This window comes from Nycticebus coucang, chromosome X (genome assembly GCF_027406575.1).
Source record: "Nycticebus coucang isolate mNycCou1 chromosome X, mNycCou1.pri, whole genome shotgun sequence".
In the NCBI taxonomy this organism is placed as follows: Eukaryota; Metazoa; Chordata; class Mammalia; order Primates; family Lorisidae; genus Nycticebus; species Nycticebus coucang.
In genome coordinates, this window is record NC_069804.1 from 117,827,932 (window position 1) to 117,854,371 (window position 26,440).

The following is a 26,440-nucleotide window of genomic DNA, read 5'->3' on the forward strand; positions in this document are numbered from 1 at the left end:
CTTTGTGCATGTATCCATTTGATAGGAATTAAAATGAACTCAAAGCAAAAGATGCACACACACACGTGCATTATACAGACAAATCAGAAGAAAATTCTGATGACTGAGTCTGAGATGGGATTCGGGTTTCTGCATTTTCAACAAGATAGATAGAAAATTTTGATGCAGGTGGCTTGCTAGTAGGTAGCAAACGTCGGAAAACACTATCCAATGTTGAAACCATTTAGCAATGAATTGTGATATAATCCATCTGCTGTGTTCTTTTTGAAGTGGCAAGGTTTAGTTGCTAAAGAATGAAATTACCGGCTCAAGACTATGTATTCAATTAGGAGCAGAACTGGACCCAGAACTACAGCCTTCTGACTCCATAATTAATGTATTTATTTTTTAAGGTTCTATTATGTGCTGTGGGATACCAAAATGAGTAAGATAAGTTCTTGGCTTTTTAAAAGATAAGTATAATGGTGTAATTATAATGCCTGACAAATACACATATATTAGTTAAGGTTTTACAAAGCATTTTTTTCCACATTTCATGTCAGTATTAACATAACTATAAAGTGAGAAGGCAGACATTCTCCACGAATATAGTAGGGATTCAACTTACCAGGGATTTCAGGAAATCAAAGGGGCTTTGTTACCTTGAGGACTCTGGTCCATTAGCAGCAACAGAGGCCTTAAATGGGTGCAGGACCCTGGAAAGGGGGCACACAATGCCCAGAAGACATGGAATTACCCAGGGAAGGGTGGTGTACACGTCTCAGTTTCCTGTACCACCTATTCTTGGGCAGAGGTTAGATCTCCCTCAGCCCTACCCCAGTTGTGTGACACCTTACTTCCAATGCATGAAAGAGGGCAAGAGCCAGTCCAGTACAGTTCACTACTCAGTGTTACATCTGATCTACTCCACAGTCCTAGGAGGTAATTTTTATCTCCATTTGACAGATGACAAGGCTGCCTTTTACAGCAATGAATCTTTAGTAACTGCCAGGTTGATTCTTCTAACTTCAAGTCCCTGGGTAAATGTGAGCTTTATTTATCATTTTGCATTCTAACAAGAATTTTAAGTATCTTCACTGCTTTCATAGGCTCAGTAAATAGTTGTTTTGATTGCCTAGTATGTATTGCTTTCCTGTTTTGTTTATCTTTTGTTTTTCATTTTCAACAAAAGTAACCAGTGCTTATTAGGGGGAAAAATACAAGCAAGAAAAAAACCTCCAGTCTCACCACACTGGGAAAACCATTATTTCTCTTTAGTCTGCTCAATTGGACATATTATGTAATCATATATATTATTTTTTCTTTCAAAAATGGGCTGATGCTGTATATGTGGTTCTGAAAACTTTTTTTATTATTATTTTACAATGTACCATGAACATCTCTTCCATGCACATGGGTGAAAATTCTCTATTAAAAGACAGCATTGTAGGTCAGTCAAAAGTCTCTTGGTAACAAGATGGACACCTAAAGGAAAATATTAGCATAAGATTAAAGCACATACCCGGCAAATGCCTGCCAGGGAAAGCAGGACTGGCAATACTCCCATCAGATAAATCAGAATTAAAGCCCAAAATGTTAAACATATGGAGCATCTTCTAAGTCCTTCTGGCCCCTACCTCCCCCTCTGACCCCCCTGACACCCCGTTGGCCTCTTGGGGAGAATGAATCCTGTACATCTCTCTGCATCCAATGAAAACCACCCATTTTCTGCTTTTTCTTTAGCTCCTCCTGGCACCTTGACACATCTCCATATTCTCTCATCATCTCCTCACTGCTCAAATGCCTTTCCCGTAAGTCCTCCTGAGAGTCCTTGGGAGAGTCGTCAGTCCTCCCCCTGTCCGTTTTTCTTTTTGCTTTCCGGGGCACATAATCCTCAGCTGGACGCTTTTCAGCAGCCCGTGCCTGGCTCTCTGGCTTTGCCTGGGATTCTGTCTTGCCCTCACCTTGTGGTTTGCCCTCACCTTCGGACTTTCCCTGCTTTGCCTGCTTTCCTTCATCTTGTTGTCCCTCATTATCTGGCTTTCCCTCATCCTCTAGCTTTCCCTCATATTCTGGCTTCTTGTTTACTTCCAGCTTTTTATTGTCTCCATTTCCTTCATCATCTGTACTTCCTTCATCTTCTGGTTTTATCTCATTTTCTAGGTTCCCTTCATTTTCTGGCTTTCCTTCATTTTCTTTGTAAAACTTTTCCATGTTGAGAATTCCTCTCCTTTGTCTGTGCTAGGAAACAAAGAAGAGACATAGAACACTTCAGACTTAGGGTATTTAACACAGGTCCTTACAGTACCTGGCTTTCTTGGAGTTTTCCTGACTGTATCCCACCTACTACATGAACTCCTGCCTCTACATTCCTTCATTTCCTTCCCACTTCACACATGTTCACATGAGCCAACCTTGAAGAAACTTCCACAGGTGCTTCTCCCTACATTTAAAGGAGTGCACTGAGAAATGTGTAGGAGCAGATTAGTCCCTAAATTTTGCTCTGACCTTGGTTATGCCCATACCAGTTTTAAGTGGGTAGAACCAAAATTACATTGACCAGCAAGAATCCTGGATGGTATTCTTCTTTTTTCCCTGACCTGTAGTTGTAAGACTTAACAAACTGCAGACAGAACAGGACAATGGTCAATTCTCAGATTTCAGGGCCACTCCTTATATTCTCAAGTGGCATCACAGATACCACACTTCCCTTCTCTCACTTCTTTATTTCCCTCTCTATTCTCACCAGCCATAGCCAGCCATAGAACACCATATTCCCTCAGGATTTTGACACTGGTCATATATACTGAAATTGCAAAGAGGACAGGAAGAGAGGCTACAGGCAGTGGCCTCTCCGACTTCTGCTCTGGTATAAGTCAATTCTACTACCAGGGTCCTGGAGCAGTTGCCTCCTTTCACTGACCTTCACTGACACTACAGGTCTTTCCTCTTCTTGTCTGAGTTGGTGCCCACAACCACAGACCTGTAGACCTGCAGAGAGAGAGGACAGAGACAATGAATGAGGGATGGAGAAAGTGAATGACTGACAACTGTGACACCAGATCTTTTCTGATTATTTCAAAACTTTCCCAACTCCTACCACCTCTCAACTTCACCCTTTCCTTCTCTGATTGCCCCTCTACAGTTCCTTCCTAGGGCCTCCATTTTTCTTCTACTGAGCAATGGAGAGAAAGATCGTTGCCAAAGTGTTTCTAATCCCCCTACCAAATTTCCTTCTCATCTTTCCTGGTACTAAATAAAATGAGTAGTGGTCAGGACAGGGATGTTTACAAAGCAAATCCTGGTACCCTCAGGTCTCTACATTCCAAACCCCTCACCTCAGGTTATGGGATAGCACAAATCCCATCACTTCCCTGAAAATGTGATGACAGAGATGGGGGCAGGGCAGAAATGTTCAGAGCACCCATACCACCCCTTCTTCCCCACATACACAAAAAGTCCACACTTTCCTACAATGCAAGAGACAAATCATTTACAAACTCAGTACAGTATTTGGCTTGTGCTGCCTCTTCTCAATCCTCCCTATCTCTGAAGGCACTACTCCTCATTAGGAATGGTCCCCAGACCAAACCTCTGTCTCTCTCTTTTCTGCACACTGGCAGCACCTCCTCTCCCTGATCCCCTCAGCCCACCATTTCCGGTTCCAAAATGGACGGAGGATGGAGAAGAGATACGGGGAACTCTGGCCTGGACCCGTGGCAGGGTCCATTCTCCCCACCCCTGGGTTACCAGCTAAGCCTGCCTCCAGCCTCCGCGCTGCTGGGATCAGGCGGGATCCTCACAGCAGTTTCCTAGCCGTCCCTTTCCCCAGCCCTCCTCTTCCATCAGATGTCGCCGGATTGCTTGCTTCCTAAGAGATCCCAACTGGTACCCATTGTCAACCCTTGACCTCCTAGACCTCCCTCTCACCCTGCCGCCAGGCGCTCCATTTGTTGCAGCAAATGGGTCGACATAGGGAAAAGAGTATCCAGGACTGGATTCTCTCGCTTCTAGTCTTTGCCCTTTACCACCCCGACCCCAGGGGTCCACAGGCGGCAATGGATTCTTAGCCATCCCGGGGAATATGACTCCTTTTCACGTATCTTTCTACCAGAAGCCTACGCTTCTCTGGGGAAATAAGAGATGATACCCAGATCTATCCCCCAACACACACAGTTTTCTGCGCCAAAATGAATGGAGGTGGAAGGCAGTAGAATCCAGAAAGCAGACCTGATCCTCTGTCGCCTGTCTGTTACTTTCCCCACCTCAGGGGTCCCTGGCTTGTACCGACCTGCAGGGCTATGGGACTGTTGTCTCCGCTGTTCCTCAGTCTGAAATCTGTCTTCCTCCACGGAAACAGGGAGCTGGTACCTGGAGGAGAGGGATTTTTGCACACGTCGGCTTCTGATCACGTGGGAAAAACGTCACCAGCCGGCTTGGGTCCCTAGTTCTCCCCCCTCTGGCAGAAAGTGAGTCAGGAGACAGCTCACTTCTTGCCTTCACTAATTCCTACGCCCTCTCTCCAGTACTTTATGGGATCCTGTCATTCATTTTGGCCTTTGCTAATCCCTGAAGTCAAATGTGGCCTTTCCCACCCTCTGGCATGTATTTATTCTTCTGTGGTTATGAGGGAAGGGTCCCACTCCTCTCCTAGGACTGCCGGCAATTGACACATCTCTTGAGAATTTCTTTTTCTCTATTTATTCCAAAGCAAATATTCTTTCAATCTACTCCACTCAGCCACTGGTGTTCATTCCGCCTGTGGTCCAGACCTTCACATAATGGGTGCAGAGTGGATTGTCAAGTAGTTAAATTGGTGTTTTGTTTTCGTTTGTTTGTTTTGTTTTGTTTTGTTTAATTTACTCCCCTAGGCATAAGTTATTCTTACAAGCACAAAATTAAATAAAGCTATTTCATTTTGGGAGAAAATGTTTAAGATAGAAACAAAAGCCCACAAGATTCCAAAATTTCCTACTCAGAATAGAGGACAAATTAATTTCTTAATGTTAATTTTTGCCTTATAGAAAATGAATTCAATTTGCTACATACAAAGTATATGTTTAAAAACATTTTCTTAGTTGATTCTCTCATGTTCTGTTTAAAAATACATATACATTGATTTGATGGTCCCAAACAATTGCTGAGTACTAAGTAGACTTGCTGGAAGCAGATAATTGACAGAAAAGTAAAAAATGTCATTTTTTAAAATCTTGCCCTTGGCTATTTTCATTCAGAGGTTTAGCTCTGAGCAAAAGGAAGATCTGTTTGGTCATTCCTATGAATGTGTAGGTGACTATATATTTGTTTCATAATAGTATTGAGTACATTGGATACTTTTTCTTCCATTCTTGAGATACTTTACTAAGAGGAATGTTCCAGCTCCATCCAGGTAAACATAAAAGATGTAAAGTCTCCATACACATTCATATGAATGATAAAATAAAACTATAGTCCAGAAAGAAGGTGGGAAGAAGAGGGAGAGGGGAGGGGAGGAGGAGGCTGGGAGGAGGGAGGGCATTTGGTGGGACCTCACCTAATGTGCATAATGCAATGGTACATTTTAAAACTAAGAGTAGAGTATAAATGTCTTACCACAACAAATAAGTAAGTGAGGTGATATTAACAAGTTTGATGTAAGCTTTCCACATTGTATATTAAATCAGCACATTGTACCCCATAAATGCATCCATGTAAATAATTATGATTTAATAAAAAAATAATTACTTAATTAAAAAAAGAGAAGAAAAGGAAGATCTGTGAAACCAAGGCAGTAGAGGATGTGAGGGGTACAAAAGTGAGCCCACCTTCCCTGCCTGGTCAAGGGAACACTTTTCCTGACACTGTAACCCAGAACAGATCCCTTCTAGATCCATGCAGCTGAGGTTTTCCATGAGGCTTCTAGAAGTGATTGCTGGGGGAAGACCCCTCAGACCTGCCTACTCTCCACCCTTATCCGCAGCACCTAGGTGGAAGCTTCCTTGGAGCCCATCTTCGGCCTCCCACCTAGCCTAAGAGGCACAGTGTCCTCTTACCCCATACAGCATCTCCAGAGAACATAGAAACATCTCTCATCTTGCTTCAGGGTTGCTGTTGCTACCACATACCACCCTAAGTTTCTCTCAGCCAGATTTAGGCTAGTGTGTAAGGCAGTGGTTCTCAACCTTCCTAATACCTCGGCCCTTTAATACAGTTCCTGTGGGTCGCCACCCACAGGTTGAGAACCGCTGGTCTAAGAAATTCTGACATGCTCATCATATTGACCTAGACATGTTTAGGAAGTAGTGGAGTATGTACACTTTTGAAGGAAGAAGATCTGTATCCCAGGAACATGAAAAATGCTAATACATAAGAAGATTTACATCACAAAGAAGCAGAAACTATGAGGTAGGGAAAAGATGGAAGGAGAAGAAACTATTTAAGAATGAGATGCGAAGGGGAAGTGAAAAATAGCAGCTAAGCCACATTAAAGGTAGCTCTCCTACTCCTTGGATTCAGCCATTACTAACCTTTAAATCCCCTGGAATTATGTTCAAAATTGTGTGTGGGGGGTAATAGAATATATATTTTTCTAATGGATGTGTACATATGCTGAGAATGGGGTCCATTGCTCTCATTAGATATTCAAAGGGTTGTGTATTATAAAAGTAATGATGGCCACTTACCTAGAGAATACTTTTTTCCAGTTTTTTTTTGGCGGGGCCAGGTTTCCAGGTTTGAACCTGCCACCTTCGGTATATGGGGCTGGCACCCTACTCCTTTGAGCCATAGGCACCCCTGAGAATACATTTTTATATACATAATTTTGTCAAGTAGGGTTTTCTTTACTCTCTTTGTTTAAGGAGAATTTTCATAATATAAAATTACCCATTTTAAAGTGTAGTATTTTGTTTAACCATTACTAACCTTTAAAGTCAAAATTTTGTTTAACCATTACTTCTATCTGGTTCCAAAACAGTTTCACCAACCTGAAAGGAGAGCCCAGAACTGCAAAGTAGTCATTCTCAATTCCGCCTTCCCCCTAGTCTGTAGCAACCACTAATCTGCTTTCTGTTTCTATGGATTTACCTGTTCTGGACATTTTACATAAATAAATTTATCTAATAAATGAGCTTTTGTGTCTGGCTTCTTACACTGAGCATAGTGTTTTCAAGGTCCATCCACATTGTGGCATGCACAATACTTCGTTCTTTTTATGGATGAATAATGTTTTTCTGTATGTGATACCATTTTTGTTTATCCATTCATAGATTTATGGATTTTAATATTGTTTTCACCTTTTGGCTGTAGTGAATAATTCCTCCATAAACAATCATATGTAAGTTTTTGTGTGGATGTATGATTTTATTTCTTTTGGGTATATAGCTAAGAATATATATACACACATTTTTTAAGGAAAATATGTCAGAGTCTTAAGAAAGGTAGCATGTAGGCATTTTTGGAATAGTAGTCTTAGTTTCTAGGGTGGCCTAAGCATGTGGGCTTCAGCATTTCCCATGTTTGGGTAAAACAATAAATTATTTTAGAGTTTTGATCTCTGGATTTCAAGCCAATGAAAGCACTCAGACCACGAATAACAAGATCAATATACAGCAGAATAATTTGTAAGCCGTACTAATAGGGGCCCTAATAGCAGGACCACAGCATTAAGGTTGAAGTAATCACCATGAGCTGTCATTAATTTTTCAGTATGTTTAAGAACAGGCAATAATGGTCTGCATGCAAATGGAGAAGTAGTGAAAATAATTACCCATTCATTAATTAGGTCTTATATAATGTCTTATTCCTTGAAGGCTCTATTTTAATTTATATTGGATCATCTTAACTATTTTATCTGGAGGGTCCATGGAGTCCCATTTTATCAAGCCAATTTGTAAGTACCAAAGACTTAATTTAATTTTAATGTATTACTCATTGTGTAAGAAAGAGTATCTATGCTCCCTATGGTATGTTTTAGGGTAATACGCTCCGTTACTATAGGAAATTTTGACGAGGCTATAGCTAAAATGATGCATGATTATTTTATTCACTATATTATATTTAGTTGCTTTCAGAAGATTATAGGTAGTACTGTGTTTAAATTTAATGAGATCCCCAGGAATAACTATCTTTTGAACACCAGTAATGATTAAGTCCATGAAGCTTTGCCAATTGATGCAGATCACCAGAACTTAAAGTTAATTCAAATCTGTTGTAGGTATACCAAAAAGAAAAAAAAAAATCCGTGTGATTCCACATGAATTTTAGTACTGACATTTCTACTTTTCTTTTCTAATTACTACTTTTTATTTATATTTTCTATTTCTTTTCTACTTCTACCAAAAGAAGAACTGTTGGGATTTTCATAGGGATTACACTGAATCCATAGATTGATTTAGAGAATATTGCCATATTTGTATTTATTTATTTATTATTATTTTTTTTTTTTTTGAGACAGAGTCTCACTATGTCATCCTCGGTAGAGTACTGTGGCATTACAGCTCACAGCAACCTCAAACTCTTGGGCTTAAGCGAGTCTTTTGCCTCAGCCTCCCCATTAATTTGGACTACAGGTGCCCACCACAACGTCCGGCTATTTTTCCTTGCAATTGTCATTGTTGTTTTGCGGCCCGGGCCAGTTTCAAACCTGCCAGTCTCAGTATATGTGGCTGATGCTGTAACTAACCACTGTGCTATGGGTGCCTAGCCAGAATATTGCCATTTTAATGATATTAAGTCTTCTATTTCATGAATATGGGATGTTTTCCCATTTATTTAGAGTCATTTAAATATCTTTCAGTAATTTTTCATAGTTTTCAGCATTTAAGTCTTACACCTCCTTGAATAAATTCATTCCTAAGTATTTTATCTTTTGATGCTATTGTAAATGGAAATGCCTTTTTAATTCCTTTCTAGATTGCTCATTTCTGGTTTATAGAAACACAACTTTTTTTTAAATTTTTAAATATTTAACACAATTCAAATAAACATGTCTGGTTCATTTCAGCTCATGCACTGCCAACCCAGGGGCAGAAACTGTTTCAGTTGTTTCTCTGCCTTCTCTCTGTCTGTAATGATCAAAGTATAAAGGTATCTGCTGCATTGAATGTTAAACTTTACATTATCCTTATTTTTCTTGATCATGACAGACTTGGCATCCTTTGGTCTGGCCATAAGCAGAAAGTCCTTGATTTCCTCAATTTTTCAAGGCAGGGCAACCAGGTGTGCAAGGGAAGGGCACAGACCTGCACCCTTCTCCCATGAGACCTGAGAGACATTCCCACAACATTTTTTTTTTTTTGTATTTATGTTGCATCTTGCAATTTTGCTGAATTTCTAATTACTGATTCGTCTTTCTACTTGTTATAAGTCTTTTCAAATCTTTTTTTATTTATTGTTTTATACATTTATCTTTTAAGTTATATAGGAAAAAAAGGGTTTATAAACCAAAATTACAATAACAGTGATGTCTCTATTTACCTATGTTTTTCTTTTTTTTTCTGCACAAACTGCTTTTATTGAAAGAAAAAAATACACTCAAAATAAATAAAAGACATAAATATAAGACCAGAAATTCTAAAACTACTAGAGGAAAATGGGGGAGAGGATATGACATTGGTCTAGGTAATCATTTTTTGGATTTGACCCCAAAGGCACAGACAACAAAAATACAGACAAGTGGGAATATATCAAAATAAAAAGCTTCTGCAAAGCGAAGGATACAATTAAAAGAGTCTAGATAACCTGTAGAATTTTTTAATGGGTAAGATCAAGAGAGAAGCAAAGAAGAGAAAAAAAAATTAGTAAGGAATGTGAATAGATATCTCCACTCAAGTTTTTAAAGCCACAAACATGATTTGGAAGAAATACTGTATCATATGCATCATATGCAATCATTTTTTGTAAAAGATTTCTTGATTTTTTTAAAGCCATCAAATATATGTCAAGTGACTTTTTTTTCTGTTAGAAAAGGTAGCATAAGGGAAAAAAGAAGAGTGACTTCCTTCACTTGAGTATATGACAGGAAAACATTTAAATCAATACATGGGTCAAATCACGTGTCCTCCGGTGAATGGTTTAAAAAACAACAATAAATCATCTGGTACTACTAATCTAGAAGAAAGTGGTTTAACTATTAAAAAAAAAGTGGTAAATGGTTGTATAGAAAATAGAAAGAGCAAAGATATTTAGTCTATGGGGCTTAATTATTTGATGCCTTTTTAAGAAAAAAAAATGGGGGGAGGATCTCACTTTGTCACCCAGATTGTAGCTGGAGCGCAGTGGCACAATTGTTGCTCAATGCTGCCTCCAATTCCTAGACTCATGTGATCCTCCTGCCTTGGTCTTCCCCAGTGCTGGGATCATAGGCATGAGCTGGGTTGATCATTTGAAACAAAATTATTTATTGGCAGAATTTCCTACCAAGTTAATACAGATTATATGCTATTTGATAAAAGATAGCAACAACAAAGTTAATTGTTGCCATGTAGTTATAGACTCAAAAATAGGGTTGTAAAAAAAAATAGGAGAACACACACTCACAAACCAACCTAAAAGATTTAGCAGCATTCTTGGTTTGTTTTTTCTTCATTTTTCTTATTGCTGGTTTCTTTTCTCTCTTCTTTCTTCTCTCTCTTCTCTCTCTCTCTCTCTCTCCTCTCTCTCTCTCTCTGTGTCTTTCTTTTTTTTGTGACACAGTCTCATTCTGTTGCCCTGCGTAGAATGCCAAGGCATCATCACTCACAGCAACCTCAAACTCTTGGGCTTGAGCAATCCTCTTGCCTCAGCCTCCTGGGTAGCTGGGACTACAGGCAAGTGACACTATATTCAGCTATTTTTTCAATTTTTATTAGAGATGGCGGGGGTCCCACTCTTGCTCAAAATCCTGAGCTCAGGTGATCCACCCACCTTGGCCTCCCAGAGTGCTGGGATTACAGGTGTGAGCTGTGAAGCCCAGCCTCTGGTTTCTTAACAAGCAAAAATCAACAAAACAAAAAGACAAAGTTAATTTTCTTCTCTTCATTATTTGCTTTAAGCAAAAATCCTGAATTCTAATTCATGATGGGTAGGTTTAAAAACAAAAACAAAATTTCTTTTCTAGGACTTGCTATAACAAAACAAAACAAAACAAAAAAAGCCCAACAAAGAAAAACTTCTGTAATCTTCACAGAGAAAAAAAAAAAAACAAACAACAAAAAACCTGAATTCCTTCAGAGTAGAGGTGAAACAAAAAAAGATAAAGAGGGCAGTGCCTCTGGCTCAAAGGAGTATGGCGTTGGCCCCATATGCCGGAGGTGGTGGGTTCAAGCCCAGCCCCGGCCAAAACCTGCAAAAAAAAAAAGAAAAAGAAAAGAAAAGAAAAGAAAAAATGAAAAAGAGAGAGAGAAGGAGAGGGAGAGGGAGAAGGAAAGGGGGAGAGTGGTAGAAAGAGAGAGAGATCCTAAAGCTCATAGGGATGGATTTCTGTTGCCAAGAAACTGAAATGTGTAAGTATGTTAGCAACCCCGGTGACTTAACTCGCTTAGCTAACGGTGATTGGTATATGCATAATCATAATTTGCGTTCCGGTTATTTAAACTGAGCTATTCTTGATCAGGTGGAAGATACAGTGAGCAGAAGATCTCTTTCTCCAAGAAATAAGATGGAGAGAATCTTTGGAGAACAGTCTCACAGAACTGGTAGGTTAGCTTCCTTCGGATTTTAATGATTTCCCCAGTTCTTCCATAATTCCTAAGTGCCCTGGCCATTTTCTGGTAAGTCATGGTCTTCTGGTTGCCTTTTCTTTCTCCCCAAAGTTCGGCAAGTTTTTCTTTGTTTTTTGATACAAACTGAAAGATGCCTTTGGTTTTATCTACCCACTGAATACAAGATGCCATCTCAGGATTACACAGGGATTTGTGAAGGTATCTTACAAGAGTATATGTGAAACTTAGTAAATGTGGAATGTAAATGTCTTAGCACAATAACTAAGAAAATGCCAGGAAGGCTATGTTAACCAGTGTGATGAAAATGTGTCAAAAGGTCTATGAAACTAGTGTATGGTGCCGCATGATCACATTAATGTACACAGCTATGATTTAATAAAAAAAAAAAAAAAAAAAACAGTTGGAGCTTCTTGCCTTTTGCCCCTCTGTGCCGGAGAAGAGCAGGTTGTACCAGCTGGTTTTCAGCTATGTTCTGTACAGATTCATGAAAATTGCCTTCACAACAGTAGTCTGCGGCACTGTTTATCACCGTTCTCTGATTACAGACAGGGTCCTCTGCAGGCAACATTCCGCGGCAGTGGGAAGTTCCTCTGACATGAGGATAATGGTTGATGAAAGCCAGGTAATTTTTGTAATCTGGGTGATACTGAAGATCACCGGTTGAATGTTGCCTCTGTATCTCAAAAGCATCTTGAAATGCTTGACTTAGCCTGTCTTGTTCAAAAGAAGCCATTCTTCATTGATAAATTGACGATTCTCCTCGTTAGTATAGTGGTGAGTAAAAACCAAACAAAAATAAATAAATCGACAATTCTATTCCTTACCACTTGCTGCGGGAAAATATTCAACCCTTTATAAAGTTGTTTCATTAATGTTGGAATTGTTAATTCATCAGTAGGCTGTCCAGTACAGCCTCCACTCGCATACAAGGTGAAGTAGCCTTCCCCTCTGAAATACAGATCTGCATCTACCTATGTTTTTCATTTCAATCTGAAAGGCTCTCTTTATCACTTTATGGTACTGCTTATCTCAGATTTCTTTTATCTGAAATGTCTTGATTTCTTCTTCATTTTTTTATTCTTTATAGACATCTTGCATTTTTCTCTCTTTTTTTTTTTTTTTTTTTTTTTTTTTTTTTTGTAGAGACAGAGTCTCACTGTATCGCCCTCTGGTAGAGTGCTGTGGCGTCACACGGCTCACAGCAACCTCCAACGCGATTCTCTTGCCTCAGCCTCCCGAGCAGCTGGGACTACAGGCGCCCGCCACAACGCCTGGCTATTTTTTTGTTGTTGTTGTTGCAGTTTGGCGGGGGCTGGGTTTGAACCCGACACCCTCGGCATATGGGGTCAGCGCCCTTTTTGCCAGATAGACAATTCTTGGTTCCCAGGGTTTTTTTTTTTTCTTTTATCACATTAAATATGATATTCTGCCTTCTGTTCTCCAAAGTTTCTGCTAAGAAATTGACTATTACTATTATTGAGGATTTCTTGTATTATATACATAAGTTGCTTCTCTCTTGCAACTTCCAAGTTCTTTCATTGTCTTTGGCTTTTGGCAGTTTGATTAGACTGTTCAAGTCTATATCTCTTTCTTGGATTTCTGGCCTTCGAACTGCAAAATGTGAGAGAATACACTTCTGTGTTTTTCTAAAGCCACCAAGTTTGTGATAATTTGTTACAGCAGTGTCAGGAAACTTAATACACTGCTAGCATTAACATATAAAGACACAACTAAATTTGCATATTTATCTTGTGTTCTGCAACATTCATGAACTCATTTTATTAGCTCTAGTGGTTTTTTTACACAATGTAGGATTTTCTACATAGACAATTATATTTTCTTTGAATAAAGATTGTATTATTTCTTACCTTACAATCTATAATGCTTTTATTTCTTTTTCTTATTGCTAGAATCTCTAATACAATGTTGAAACAAATTTGTGCAAATGTCTGTTATTCCCTTGTTTCTCATGTTAAAAGGAAAGCATTTAGTCTTTATGCACATATCATTCTGTATATTTTTATAGATGCATTTTATTAGGTTGATGTATTTTATTTATGCTTAGTTTCTAAGTATTTTAATTAGTAATGAACTGTGGAATTTTGGCAAATGTTTTTTCATTTTCCATTGAAATAATTCTATGGTTGGGTTTTTCCTTATGTTAATGTGGCAAATTACAATTTTAGCCAAATATTAACACAGCCTTGACTCCCTGGAATAAAAATTACTCTGTCATGGTGGTTTGTATTTTTTATCTATCATCAGACTCAACTTTACTAAAGTTTTGTTAAGAAATTTTGCTATATGCTCATGAGGAAGATTAGTTCATAGCTGACTGGACAATTCTAGCTTCATAGGGTAAATTGGGAAGTATTTCTTTCTCTTTAATTTTCTGTGAGATTTTGCACAGAACTAGTGTTATGTTACCCTTAAATATTTTGGTAGAATTACTAGTAAAACAATCTTCATTTAGAGGGTTTTTTTAATTTTAAAATATTACTAAGTGCAAATGTTTTTGTTATATAGATTGCTTTTATAAAGGGGATTGAAAGGATCACACCTGTGGTGCATCTTACAAGGGTACATGTGAGCCTTGGCAAATGTGGAATGTAAATGTCTTGGCAAAGTAACTAAGAAAATGCCAGGAGGGCTATGTCAACCAATGAGATGAAAATGTGTCAAATATTCTATGAAACAAGTATATGGTGCCCCATGATCATATTGATGTACACAGCTATGATTTAATAAAATAAATAAATAAATAAATAAAATAAAGTTAGAGCTATAGGTATCCCTATCACCTTAATGGTGTTCATTGTACCTGTTAAGTAGTAAACCTAGAGTTTTCTGTGGAGGAAGGATTTTAGATAAAACTTTCATTTATTTAATTGTTTTAGGGATTTATATCTAATGTATGTATTTAGTGCTATAAATTCCCCCATGTACTTTTTTCCCTTTTTATTATTTTCTTTAATTTTTATTACAAATTAATATGAGAGTACAGTTGTTTAGGTTACATTGTTCTCATTCTATGGTAAAGTTCAAGTTGTGGTTGAACCCTTCACCCAGGGAACATGCTGAGTCCTCTCACATTGAGCACCTTAGGTGAGATTCCTCTAATTACCCTCCCTCCTTCAACCAATCACCCTCCCTCCTACCCCTTCCTGCCTCTTCCCTCCCCCTTACTAGCCTATATTTTTGCTTTTTCTTTCACGTAGGCATGTAGTTGTTTATACATTGGTTTCATATTGTTATTAAGTACATTGGATATTTTTTCCATTCTTGAGATACTTTACTAAGAAGAATGTGTTTCAGCTCCATCCAGGCAAACACAAAAGATGTCAAATCTCCATTTTTTCTTATGGCTAAATAGTATTCCATGGTACAGATATACCATAGTTTGTTAATTCATTCATGGGTAGATGGGCACATGGGTTGCTTCCATGTCTTGACAATTGTGAATAGAGCTTCAATAAACATTCTGGTGCAAATGTCCTTGTGGTGAAATGATTTTTGTTTTTCTGGGTAGATACCTAGTAATGGAATTGCGGGATCAAATGGAAGGTTGATTTTTAGTTCTTCCTCTTTCCAAAGAGGTTATATTAGTTTGCAATCCCACCAGTAGTGCAAAAATGTTCCCTTCTGTCCACATCTATGCAGTTTTGGGAGTTTGTGATGTAGGCTAATATTACTGGGGTTAGGGGATATTTCAGGATGGTTTTTATTTGCATTTCTCTGATGATTAGGAAGGATGAGTATTTTTTTCCCCATTTACTTCTTTTGCCACATCTTGCAAATTGTTACATGTTGAGTTTTCATTTTCATTCAGCTCAAAGTACCTTCTAATTTCCCTTTTGATGTCTTCCTTGGGCCATGAATTGCTTACAAATGTACTACTTTGTGTTAATTTAAATATATGAGGATTTTTCAGAGATATTCCTTTCTCATTTAATTCCTTGGTGCTTAGAATTCTGTTTGTGATTCCTTTTGTGATTAAATTCTGTTAACATTATTGAGATTTATTTTACAGCCCTAAATATAGACTACCTGGGTAAATATTCCATGTGCATATGAAACGAATGTATATACTACATATATAGTACTACTGTTGGTGGTAGGAAGTTTTATGCTGTGTTCAAGTCTTATATGTATTTGCTGATTTTCTGTCTGTTTATTCTATCACTTTTTTAGAGAACTTGTTGACATTTCTGACTATAATTGTGGACCGTCTATTTCTCCCTGAAGTTCTATGAGTTTTTCTTAATGTATTTTGGCACACTGTAGTCCATGGATGTTTGGGACTGTTAAGTCCTCTTGACAAATTCAGCACTTATATAATGACCTCCTTTACATATGGTATTATTCTTTGCACTGAAATACATTGTGATCTGAATATCAACATAGCCATTCAAGCTTCATTTTGATGTGCTAACATTTTTCATCTTTTTTCCATGCCTTTTCTTGAAAATAATTTGCATCTTTAGATTTAAAATAGGGTTCTTATAGGTAGCATATATTTGTTTCTTTTCTATCTAATCTGACCATCTCTGTTCTATAATTGACATGTTAGACCATTTATATTAATGTGATTATTGGTATGTCTGGGTTTAAATCAACCACTTTGCTATTTGTCCTCATTTTTCTTTAACATATTTTGGATTGACTTGAGGATCCCATTTTATTTCCTATATTGACTAATTAGCTATAACTGTTTTTAGTGGTTGTATCAGAATTTTTTAAGTGATATTACTATAGGTAATAAGAACCTTAAAATGGTGTTCTTCCATTTCCCCTCTTCTTGCCTTTATGCTACTATTGACATAGATTAACATTTAACATACATTATACACCCTAATATGCAGTAAGTTGAAGACAATCATAAGTCCCATGTTATTTTCTGACTCTCTCTTGAATAACTTTGTTGTCTGATGTTCAGTGACCTAAACTATTGTTTCATATTATTTTGTCCATGCTTTAGTTGTTTCAGTTAGGGAGGTCACACCATTTTCAATGGAAACAAAAATGTGGCTTAATGTTTTAAATAATGAAGGCTTTATTTCATTTTTAATCAGAGTGTGCTTCCTGTGTATCTGGAATTCCCAGAAGAGTACAGTGTCTATATCCTTGTTCTTGATTAGAAAGTTCCAACTGCAGCACTTTCTTTGGCCACACAATGCCCTTATGTTTATTTTCTGAATTTCCTTCAATGGATTTGAATTTTGTTGAGAAAAAATTCACTATCTGTTTTATTAGGAATTTATGAGATATTATCTATATTATCATCTCAATTTGTTACATAAGGTCCAAAAATACATACTTGTTACCATTTGCTAAATGCCAATAAATCCATATTTCTCTAGTTCAGTGTTTCATTCATTCATTCAAAAAATATTTACTGGGTTTATTATACATGACTTGCTAAACCCCAATGGCCTAATCCATATCTACATCTCAAACCACCTTTCTGAACATCTTTTTTCTTTAAGAACAAAGGTAAACTCACTAATCTCATTGCCTGGTCTTTGTCAGAATTTTTAGGCTTTTATGGGAAGACTTAATCTTATCTCTTTGGTGAAGAATGGCCACACTGAAGGAGAAAAGAAGGCTTACCACATAAAAGAAAGAAATCATGTATAGGTAAATGAATCCAGAACTTTAGATATGGCTGCTCCCCTCAAGGGAATCTTATACCTTATTCTCTGTTGCTTTTTGTTCATTTTACATGGAGCCTGACCACTCGCATGGCATTCCCTCAGATGCCCCTTCAGACCCAAATACTCTACTAAGAGCCAAGAAAAACTGTTTAGCAGAGGACTCTCCATAGGCTAAAATTCTAAACCCCACTTTCTCTGAGAAACTGACAGGACAACTTGGATCTGCCTAAACATGGAAGAGATAAACATTTTTTTCTGGGCATATGTATGTCTAACCTTCTATCATGGATATGTTGTCAATTCATGTGTGACCTTTATTTCTCCTCATGGAGGAACTGCTGAATACACTTAGACCAATACACTGTTTTCCCCCATTAAAGTTCATGTTGGCAACCCAGAGTAAAATGTCTGGCAGGAAATAAACCTCTCTGCTCATCCATTCTCCTCCCCTTTCAACTTTAGCTTTTCTCTCCATAAATTTCTGTCTTGAGTATTCTTGTGCCTTGTGTCTCAAGTGCCTACAAGAGGAAGGAGGGCTTTGAAATTACTTAGGTATCTGATTCATGATGTCTGGGGTTTGTGATGTTACATGACATTTTCACCTGCCTATCCATTTTCCTCCCTTTGGTTTCATAAGTGCTATTGCAATGTTAAACTCTAGAGCACAGCACGGTAAACTTTTTCTGTTAGGATAAGATAAAAAAAAAAAAAAGTTTTTGCAAGCAAGCCACAGTCTCTTTCACTGCTATCCAACTCTTGTTGCTATAGTGCAAAAATAGCCATGACACTATGTAAATGAATAAGCATGTCTATGTTCCAATAAAACTTTATTTGTGGACACCAAAATTTGAATTTCATATATTTTTGCAACATAAAATATTCTTATTTTTTTCAGCCACTAAAAATATATATAAATCATTCTTAGTTATAGGCAAAAAAAAATAGGCAGTGGGCCAGATTTGGGCCTTTGTAGGGCTATTTGCCAACCCCTGTTTGAGTCCTAACTTTTGAGTACTTCCACAAGACTGTTTTCATACATAAAATGTGTGCATTTCATCTGATTAGCACAAACTGAGGTAGGGTTTGTATACCAACTTCTTAACCCCAATAACCCTCCCACAGACTTCTCATAAAGATACTCACATTTGGGTGTTCACTAATTCACTGGTCAGTCTCCTGAGGTCCAACTCAATATAGGTTAAGAAATTTCTATACATTCATATGTTTTAGATGGATGTGGACTGACATGAGGTGGGAACTTCTCAGATTGATAGTGAGCTGTGTTCCCTCGCACATCTTCTATAGCCTGAACCGGGAAGGTTTCCAGGAAGAAAACTACCCCTAAGGAAAAGAACAAGACAGAGAAGGTCTTTCCATAAAGCTAAACAGGGAGCAGGGATTCATCCACTGGAAGTTCCAGAGAAATCAGTAGGAATTCTCACCTTGAGGATTCCCCAACATATACAGTGGGGAGGAAGAGTGGCGCAAGTACAGGGAACAACGGCAGATAGAGCAATAGCCAGGTGACAGGATGGGAATAGAGCACAGAGGCAAAGGAATTGAAATACCTACTCCTTAGCCCACTAGACCTGTGAGTATAGAGAAGACCTTGCCTTGGAAACTTGCTCTAATAACTGAGGTGAGTGTTTAAGTGTGGGGTCATACATGCCAATGGGAAGAACTAGGAAGAAGCTCACAAATTTATTACCTCATCGGGTCCACACAGTAGTCCTGAAAGTTGATTATTATTTTCACCTTACAAATAAATATAATGTCTCTAAAGAGATGTGTCTTTCTCATTATATTATATTTCTAAATAAGGGATCCCAAAGGTAAGCTAAAATTGAGATTCTGTCACAAATGTTTATTAAGTGCTCACATTTCTTTTATAAAGTGATCATATATAAGTTAATGTGTTCAGTTTTGAAAAGAAAATATAGATAAGCAGAAATAAAACAAAACACTGATTAATTGTACCACAAAGAGATAAACCCTATTTACTTTATATAGATGACTAATTATGTTATGTAAATATACTATTTGAAGTAAAAAGGATACAGAGAATGCTTTTTTAAACTGCTTTATTAATTTCACAATATATAATAAGCATCTTTCCATGCAATAGGCAAAACTCCCTTGTTGACAGAAACTTACAAACTGGGTCAAAAACACAACATTCAATTAGAAGCTGGTAATAGGAGACCCACATGAAACAAGTAACATCAAAAGGTTTACCACAAAGGTACATCACAAATATGTAAGTTTAGGAAGCAGAGGTCTCCCTATGAACTTCAGAGAAAACATCAGGATTCAGGGCATAAGGCAAAACTCATCACGATGGTCATGGTGAGGGGGGTCAGTACTAACTGCCCGCAGACTATGGCTCAACTGCTTTTCCCTCAGCTTTTCCATCAGCTGTCTCACCTCCTCTCCAATCCTTTCCATATTCTCTTCTCTCATCCTTGCCTGTGGCTCTCCAAGCCTGTGCATTACCTCCCATCTATACTGCAGGATGGGCTGCCTAACGCGGAATCGCCTACGATTTCCTCTAGGCACGGAGTATTCTAAAGGGAGGGCCAAGGGCTCCCCTTTATTAGCATCTTGCTCCTTGTCAACCTTTTCTTCATTTTCCTGATTTGCATTATCCATGTTGAGATCTTTTACCACTTGTTCCTCTTTGGACTCCATTACTCCTAGAAGGAGGGGTCAGGTGAGGGTGGGGTAAGAAAAAGTGTACGGATCAGCACCGAGGACAGAGGCCCTACTACGCACCTTTCAAAATGAGCCCTGGATTTCAAAGGCCCTTTTAGAATTTTATTTTCCCCACCTGAGAGGCCCCGCGGCGCCCTCTAGGGAGCCCCCAGTCCGAACCCCTCCCTCCCACAAAGCCCACCATTTTCCCTGCAGAAAATTCCAGGCCTCTGCAGGCATCAAAATGGAGGACAAAGATGACAGGGGATGTAATGGGGGTATTGAGGCGAAGGGGTAGGGGTCTCACAGTGGGCTCTCCGCATATTCCTCCCCCAACCCCTCCGCTGTCCTCCGCACCCACCTGGGCCTATCCTCGCAGTCTCCTCCTCCTCCGGATTCTCGCCGCGAGGTGCGCAGCTACGACACTTAGCCACAGAGACCTGTGGACTGCAAGGATAGGGGGAGCAGACTGCTGCAGCCGAGTTCTCCCCCTTCCCCACCCTGGGTCCTCTTAGCCGCCCCCTCCTCGTGTCTTCCGCCCCCAATCGCCAGGTCCCCGCGCTGACCACCATTTTCTGCATCAAGAAGGACGGGGGCGGGGCAGGGGTGTTGGAAAAGCTTGCGACGCGGGCAAGGGCAGGTGTTTCCAAAGGGTCAAAGCCTCTGGACCAGCTGCTCCCGCGGGGCCTTGTACCCCTCAGAACACAAAAGGCTTGCCATCTTCTAGGGGACCGCAGCGGGGAGTGGGGGCTGCAGTAGCAAACCGGCTGCGTCAGACCCCCAGGGATGGGGGTCTGCAAGCCGGGTCAGCCCTCTCAAGCCAACTCTAGGAACCCACCTGCGAGGCCCTTACCTGCTGTCCCGCAGCCTCTTACTTTCAGGGTCGCCCCTGGCTCGCCGTCCTCAGGGCCACCAGGCAGATACCTCCTCCGAGAAGGGAGCTAGCGACGACAGAGCTGTCGCCAGAGTGAGGCACGCAAGTCAGAGCTGGCCAGTCACGTGAGGCAGTCAGCAATGCCAGTGGCCCCGCCCCCAGCCGTTGGCCCATCCTGCGGGCCTGAGATAGGAGGGGCTTGTCGGCCGTGCCAGCCTCTCATCCTCACCCCAAGTCCCTCTGAACATCTCTGGCCTTAGCCCTGTCATCCCTTGTTTGTATGTTCCTGGGCCTTGCTCTGCCTGTGCTGGAAGGGCAGGATCCTCTCAGGGAGGTATTGACCACTCCCACTTTCCTAGGGATTTGTCTGTCTCCTCTACTCCCAGGATGCATCTTCTTTGACCTGCAGTCCTCCTTGCTTCCAATACTCTTAATTTTATCTCCACCAAAATTTGTAGGTGTCTGAAGGAGTGAATTTTTCTCATTCTTAATGCTTTTCTGTTTTTTTTTTATATTATACAAAAAACAATATACTTCTTTAAAAAGAAAAAAAAAGTTTTATTTGAAAAACCAGATTAAAGTTGGAGAAAAAATCCCAACCACCTGTCTGTTCTGCTACGTCATTATACAAATATAGACTCTACAGGCAGCTCCTTTTTTAGAACTGGAAAAGCACAGGGCAGTTGATGGCTCCCCTTGTAAGACCCACTAGATACGTGAGGTCCTTTCATGAGGTAAGCCAATGAGTATGTAGTACAACAGAGCTCTCTCTTTTTAGATTTTTAGAACTAAAAATACAAAAATATAAATAAAACCTACTTCACGTATTTCTGATTGAAATAGTAATAAATATGTATTTGCAGATAGAATAATTGAGTATTTAGAAAATCCAATGAAATCTACAACAAATACACTACAGGAGTAACAATTAAATTTAGGAAGATTGCCATTACAAAATAAATATACAAAATTCAATGGTCGGGCAGTGCCTTTGGCTCAGTGAGTAGGGCGCCAGCTCCATATACCAAGGGTGGGGAGTTCGAGTCAATAGCTGGACATTGTAGCAGGCGCCTGTAGTCCCAGCTACTCTGGAAACTGAGGCAAGAGAATCGCCTAAGCCCAAGAGTTTGAGGTTGCTGTGAGCTGTGACGCTACAGCACTCTACCGAGGGCGACAAAATAAGACTCTGTCTCTAAAAAAATAAATAAATAAAATAAAAATATTAAAAAACCTCAATTGTACTCCTACGTGTTAATAATGAACAATTGAAAATTGAAATGTAAAAATATGTTATTTATGGTAGTTTACACAAACATGAAATACTTAGGAATAAACTTCAAAAGCATGTAGAAAACCTGTACACCAAAAATTTCAAAACACTGCTGAAGGAAACTAAAGACTAAAATAAAAGAAAAGTTATACCATGGCCCTGGACCAGAAGATGCTATACTGTCAGGGTATCACATCTCTTCCAATTGATCTACAAGTTAATTCAGTGCAATCAAAATTAAAACCCTAGTAGGCATCTTTGTATAAATTGAAAAATTTATCCCATAATTAATATTGAAATTCAAAGGACCTAGGATAAAATTTAAAAAAAAAAACCACCATCAATCTAGAGAATTACATTATATGATTCCAAGATTTAAGATGTAGTAATAAAAGTAGTGTAATAGTGGAGTAAACATATAGATCAATGGAACAGAATAGAGAGTCCGGAAGTAGATCCATACATATATTGCTAATTCATCTTTGACAAAGATGTTAAGGTAATTCAATGGGGAAAGTATAGTTTTTTAATATATGGTATTGAAACAACTGGAAATTCTTATAGAAAAAAATGGAATTTAGAGGGCCAGGCATTGCAACTGCTACAGAGTGGGTCTGGATGTCCCGGCAACCCGATGGGAGGAGCCAGTTCAAGATGATGCAGCAATGGAGACAGCAGAAGAAGCACAAGATCCTGATGAAGCTGACATTACTGAGCTCTGCTGTGGCATGTTCTCCAAAATGGCCACTTATCTAACTGGGGAACTGATGGCCACCAGTGAAGACTGCAAGCTCCTGAAAAACATGAAAAAACTAACCAACTTAAAGTATCATGAAATGAAAGATGTTGCTATAAACATTAGTAGAAACTTAAAGGTCCTAAACCAAAAGTATGCTGGACTGCAGCCCCTTATCTGGATCCGATCAATGTCATCAGAGGCAGCTTACAAGTTGGATGCATATTCAAAAAAACTGGAAGCCAAGTACAAGAAGCTGGAGAAATGATGAAAATCTTGTTTTGATGAGAAAGTCTTTTTTAATTTGGAAGAATGTTTCATAAGACTTGATTCTTGAGACTGATGAGTTGTCCAGACTTCACAAAAGAAAACTATGCTGGTCATCTCAGGAACATCCCAATGTTGGAGTAAACTGGAAGATTGTGGCTAATCCTGAACCTTCTTTGGGGCAGTATCTCTCAGAAACTCAAATTTAAAAGTCCTTACCTTTTACTTGAATGCTTCATCAACTATCAGGACAGAGATGTTCTCAAAGTTCAGGATACAACTGGACTTTCCAGTGGACTCAAATGAGAGGACCTATTTTCTCTGGTAGTGCTTGATTACTGCATTATTTTCTTGTGTCTGGTTCTTGAGTTACTGCGAAAATGTTTTTGTTTTTTTTAATCTGTAATGCTAACGTATTGTTAACAAGATTCTAAATTAAATGAAAACATGCTTATCCTTCGTAGATTATCACCTTGTGAATGTCAGTAATTTACTTTTTCTTGACATTGCTAATAACAGAAAATCTTAAAATAATTCCAGGTCAAGTCTTCTAGACTGAGCAGAAGTAGTGAAAGGAGTATTTTGATAGCTTGTTGTAGGGGTGGGCCCCTCTTGTCTCCTTTCTATGTGAGTCAGATGGGTAGGGATGGATGACATCCTGACCTGTTCTCCTTTTTGGAAATGTGATAAAGACAAAGACAGGATGTATATGTGTGTGTTTGTGTTGAGTAGAAAGGTGGGAGCTGCTCATAAAATAAATCATTTTGTGAAATATTTTAAAAAAGAAAAAATAACCTTGTCTTTTACTTTAATTTCAAGTTAATTCAAAATGTATCATAAGCCTAAGTATAAAAGGCCAAATTATAAAACGTCTACAGTAAAACATAGAGAAAAATTTTATAATCTTTGTGCAGATAAAGATGCTTTAGATAGGACACAAAAAGAATAGATAGCAAAAGAAAAAAATGAGAAATTGGACTTTCAAAATTAAAAACTGCTACCTTTAAAAGACATGGTTAAGAAAATGAAGTGGGAAGCTGGAAGAAAATACTAACAATATGTGTACCTGACAATGGGTTTGAATTCAGAATATATATATAAAGAACTCTGAAAACTCAACAGAATAAGGCAAAAAAAAAAAATGCAACAAAAAAATGATAAAAATATTTGATCAAAGGGTGGCACCTGTGGCTCAAAGGAGTAAGGCGTCCGCCCCATATGCCGAATGTGGTGGGTTCAAACCCAGCCCCGGCCAAAAACTGCAAAAAAAAAAAAAAAAAAAAAAGAAAAATTTTGACCAAACATTTCACAAAAGTACATGTGAAAATTATCAAGAGTTCATGAAAAGATGCTAAACCACATTATTCATTAAGTAAATAAAAAATAGAACCAGAATGAAATACTACTGCACCTCTATTAGATTTGCTAAAGTTAAAAGAAATCTGACAATCTCAAGTACTTTTGAAGATACCGAACAACTAAAATTCTCCTTTATTGCTGAAGGACTTTTTGGCAGTTTCTTGAAACCCAAGAAATTTCACTCTTAGGAATTTTCCCAGAATTCAAAACATACTGCCTCCAAAATATTTGTACTGTAATATTCACAGCAATTTCATTTATGATAGCTCCAAAATGGACAAAACCCAAATGTCCATCAACAAGTGAATGGATAAACAAATTGTGATGTATTCATATATTTGAACACTACTAAGCATAAAAAAAGGGATTGTAACTACTGATACAAACAATAACATAAGTGAATTTCAAAAAAATTATTTTAAAATGCTTAGGATATGATACCAGCTACAAAAGAGTATGTTATGCCTTTTTGCATTTATATAAATTCTAGTACAGGAAAAGTTAGTATATATTGATATAAGCTGGATCAAATCACTGTTTGCCTAGTTTGAAATTTAGAGTTTTTTTGATTGCAAAGAAGCATAATGAACTCTCTCAGCTAAGTGAAAATGTGCTTTATCTTGATGGGTTAGTGACTCCACTGGTGAATAAATTTGTTGAAATCATTGAACTAAATAGTTCAAAGGTGTATATCTTATTGTATGTAAATTATAGCTCAATAAAGTTGGTTAGGAATCAAATATCTAGGAATAACTTTAAATACTTGTAAGACTTGTACATTGAAAGTGTATATAAAATAGTGTTAAGAAATATTCAAAGGCCGGGAACAATGGCTCACACCTGTCACCCTGACACTCTGGGAGGCCGAGGTGGGTAGATTGCCTAAGCTCACAGGTTTGAGACCAGCCTAAGCAAAAGTGAGACCCCCGTCTCTAAAACAACATAAGTGGACATTGTAGTAGGCGCCTGTAGTCCCAGCTACCTAGGAGGCTGAGGCAAGAGAAGCACTTGAGCCCAAGAGTTTGAGGTTGCTGTGAGCTATGACACCATGGCACTATACCGAGGCAAAAAAAAAAAAAAAAAAAAAAAAAAGAAATATTGACTGAAGAACTGAATAAGTGTAGGGATATACCATTATCATGGATTGAGCACTCAGTATTTTGAACATGTCACTTATACTCAGGTTCATCTATCAATTCAGAAAAATCCATGTAAAGATATCAGAAAGTCACTCTATGTTAATAAACTTATTTCAAATATGAATATGAAAATACAAAGAGCCAAATACAGCCACGAATACTTTGAAGATGAATAAATCTTCAAGATTTCTACTACTAATTATCAAAACTTAATGAATTACTATAATAATTATGAAATTATATCAAAGATTAAAATGTGTATCTATCTTTCCTTCTATCTATTCATATTATATGAACCTGTGAAACATACCTACATATACAATTACTTGATTTATGATAAATATTACAGTTAATGAAGTGGAGGAAATAATTTAACAACCGGTACCAGATCAATTGAATATTCCTATCCAGAAAAGAAGTATGTTGACTCCAACTTAAATAATACACACAAACACACCAAAAAAAAAAAAAATTCCAAAATGAATTACAAATCTATATGGTAAAGATAAAAATGTAATTCTAATGTGAAAAAACATAGGATATAATTTTCATAACTTTTGAGTAACCTATTTTCTTAAAGAGAACACACAAAAAACCCACTAATTATAGATTGTAGTTTATTATTTTTTTAAAATTTCCATTCCTCATAAGACATCATTAAAAGAATGAGAAAATAATCTGTAAACTGGGAGAAGATATTTGCAACACATATATCTAACAAATGACTCATATCCATTATATATAAAGAACCCTTACAAATGAATAAGAAAAGGAAGGCAATATAATAGGA

At 38.1% G+C, this 26,440-nt stretch overlaps 3 protein-coding genes across 4 annotated transcripts; all 3 read right to left on the reverse strand.

The window, feature by feature from the left end:
• Nucleotides 1-1,330: 1,330 nt before the first annotated feature.
• Nucleotides 1,331-4,477, reverse strand: TCEAL5 (transcription elongation factor A like 5). 2 transcript variants are annotated; one of them, XM_053579225.1, is made up of 3 exons: nucleotides 4,271-4,477; nucleotides 2,903-2,970; nucleotides 1,331-2,215 (listed from the first exon to the last, which is right to left on the reverse strand). In XM_053579225.1, the coding sequence occupies exon 3, from the start codon at nucleotides 2,191-2,193 to the stop codon at nucleotides 1,576-1,578; it is 618 nt and encodes a 205-aa protein (XP_053435200.1). In that variant the 5' UTR covers nucleotides 2,194-2,215; nucleotides 2,903-2,970; nucleotides 4,271-4,477; the 3' UTR covers nucleotides 1,331-1,575. The 2 variants fall into 2 exon arrangements, with proteins under 2 accessions (XP_053435200.1, XP_053435199.1); XM_053579224.1 differs by having other exon boundaries at nucleotides 1,331-2,220.
• A 7,060-nt stretch (nucleotides 4,478-11,537) lies between these two features.
• Nucleotides 11,538-12,393, reverse strand: LOC128577156 (transcription factor Spi-C-like). Its single transcript, XM_053579226.1, has 2 exons — nucleotides 12,059-12,393; nucleotides 11,538-11,883 (listed from the first exon to the last, which is right to left on the reverse strand). The coding sequence occupies exons 1-2, from the start codon at nucleotides 12,391-12,393 to the stop codon at nucleotides 11,538-11,540; spliced, it is 681 nt and encodes a 226-aa protein (XP_053435201.1).
• Nucleotides 12,394-19,360: 6,967 nt separating this feature from the next.
• On the reverse strand, nucleotides 19,361-21,017 carry LOC128577157 (protein BEX1-like). The gene is made up of 3 exons (XM_053579227.1): nucleotides 20,859-21,017; nucleotides 20,367-20,452; nucleotides 19,361-20,007 (listed from the first exon to the last, which is right to left on the reverse strand). The coding sequence occupies exon 3, from the start codon at nucleotides 20,000-20,002 to the stop codon at nucleotides 19,625-19,627; it is 378 nt and encodes a 125-aa protein (XP_053435202.1). The 5' UTR covers nucleotides 20,003-20,007; nucleotides 20,367-20,452; nucleotides 20,859-21,017; the 3' UTR covers nucleotides 19,361-19,624.
• Between the last annotated feature and the right edge of the window lie 5,423 nt (nucleotides 21,018-26,440).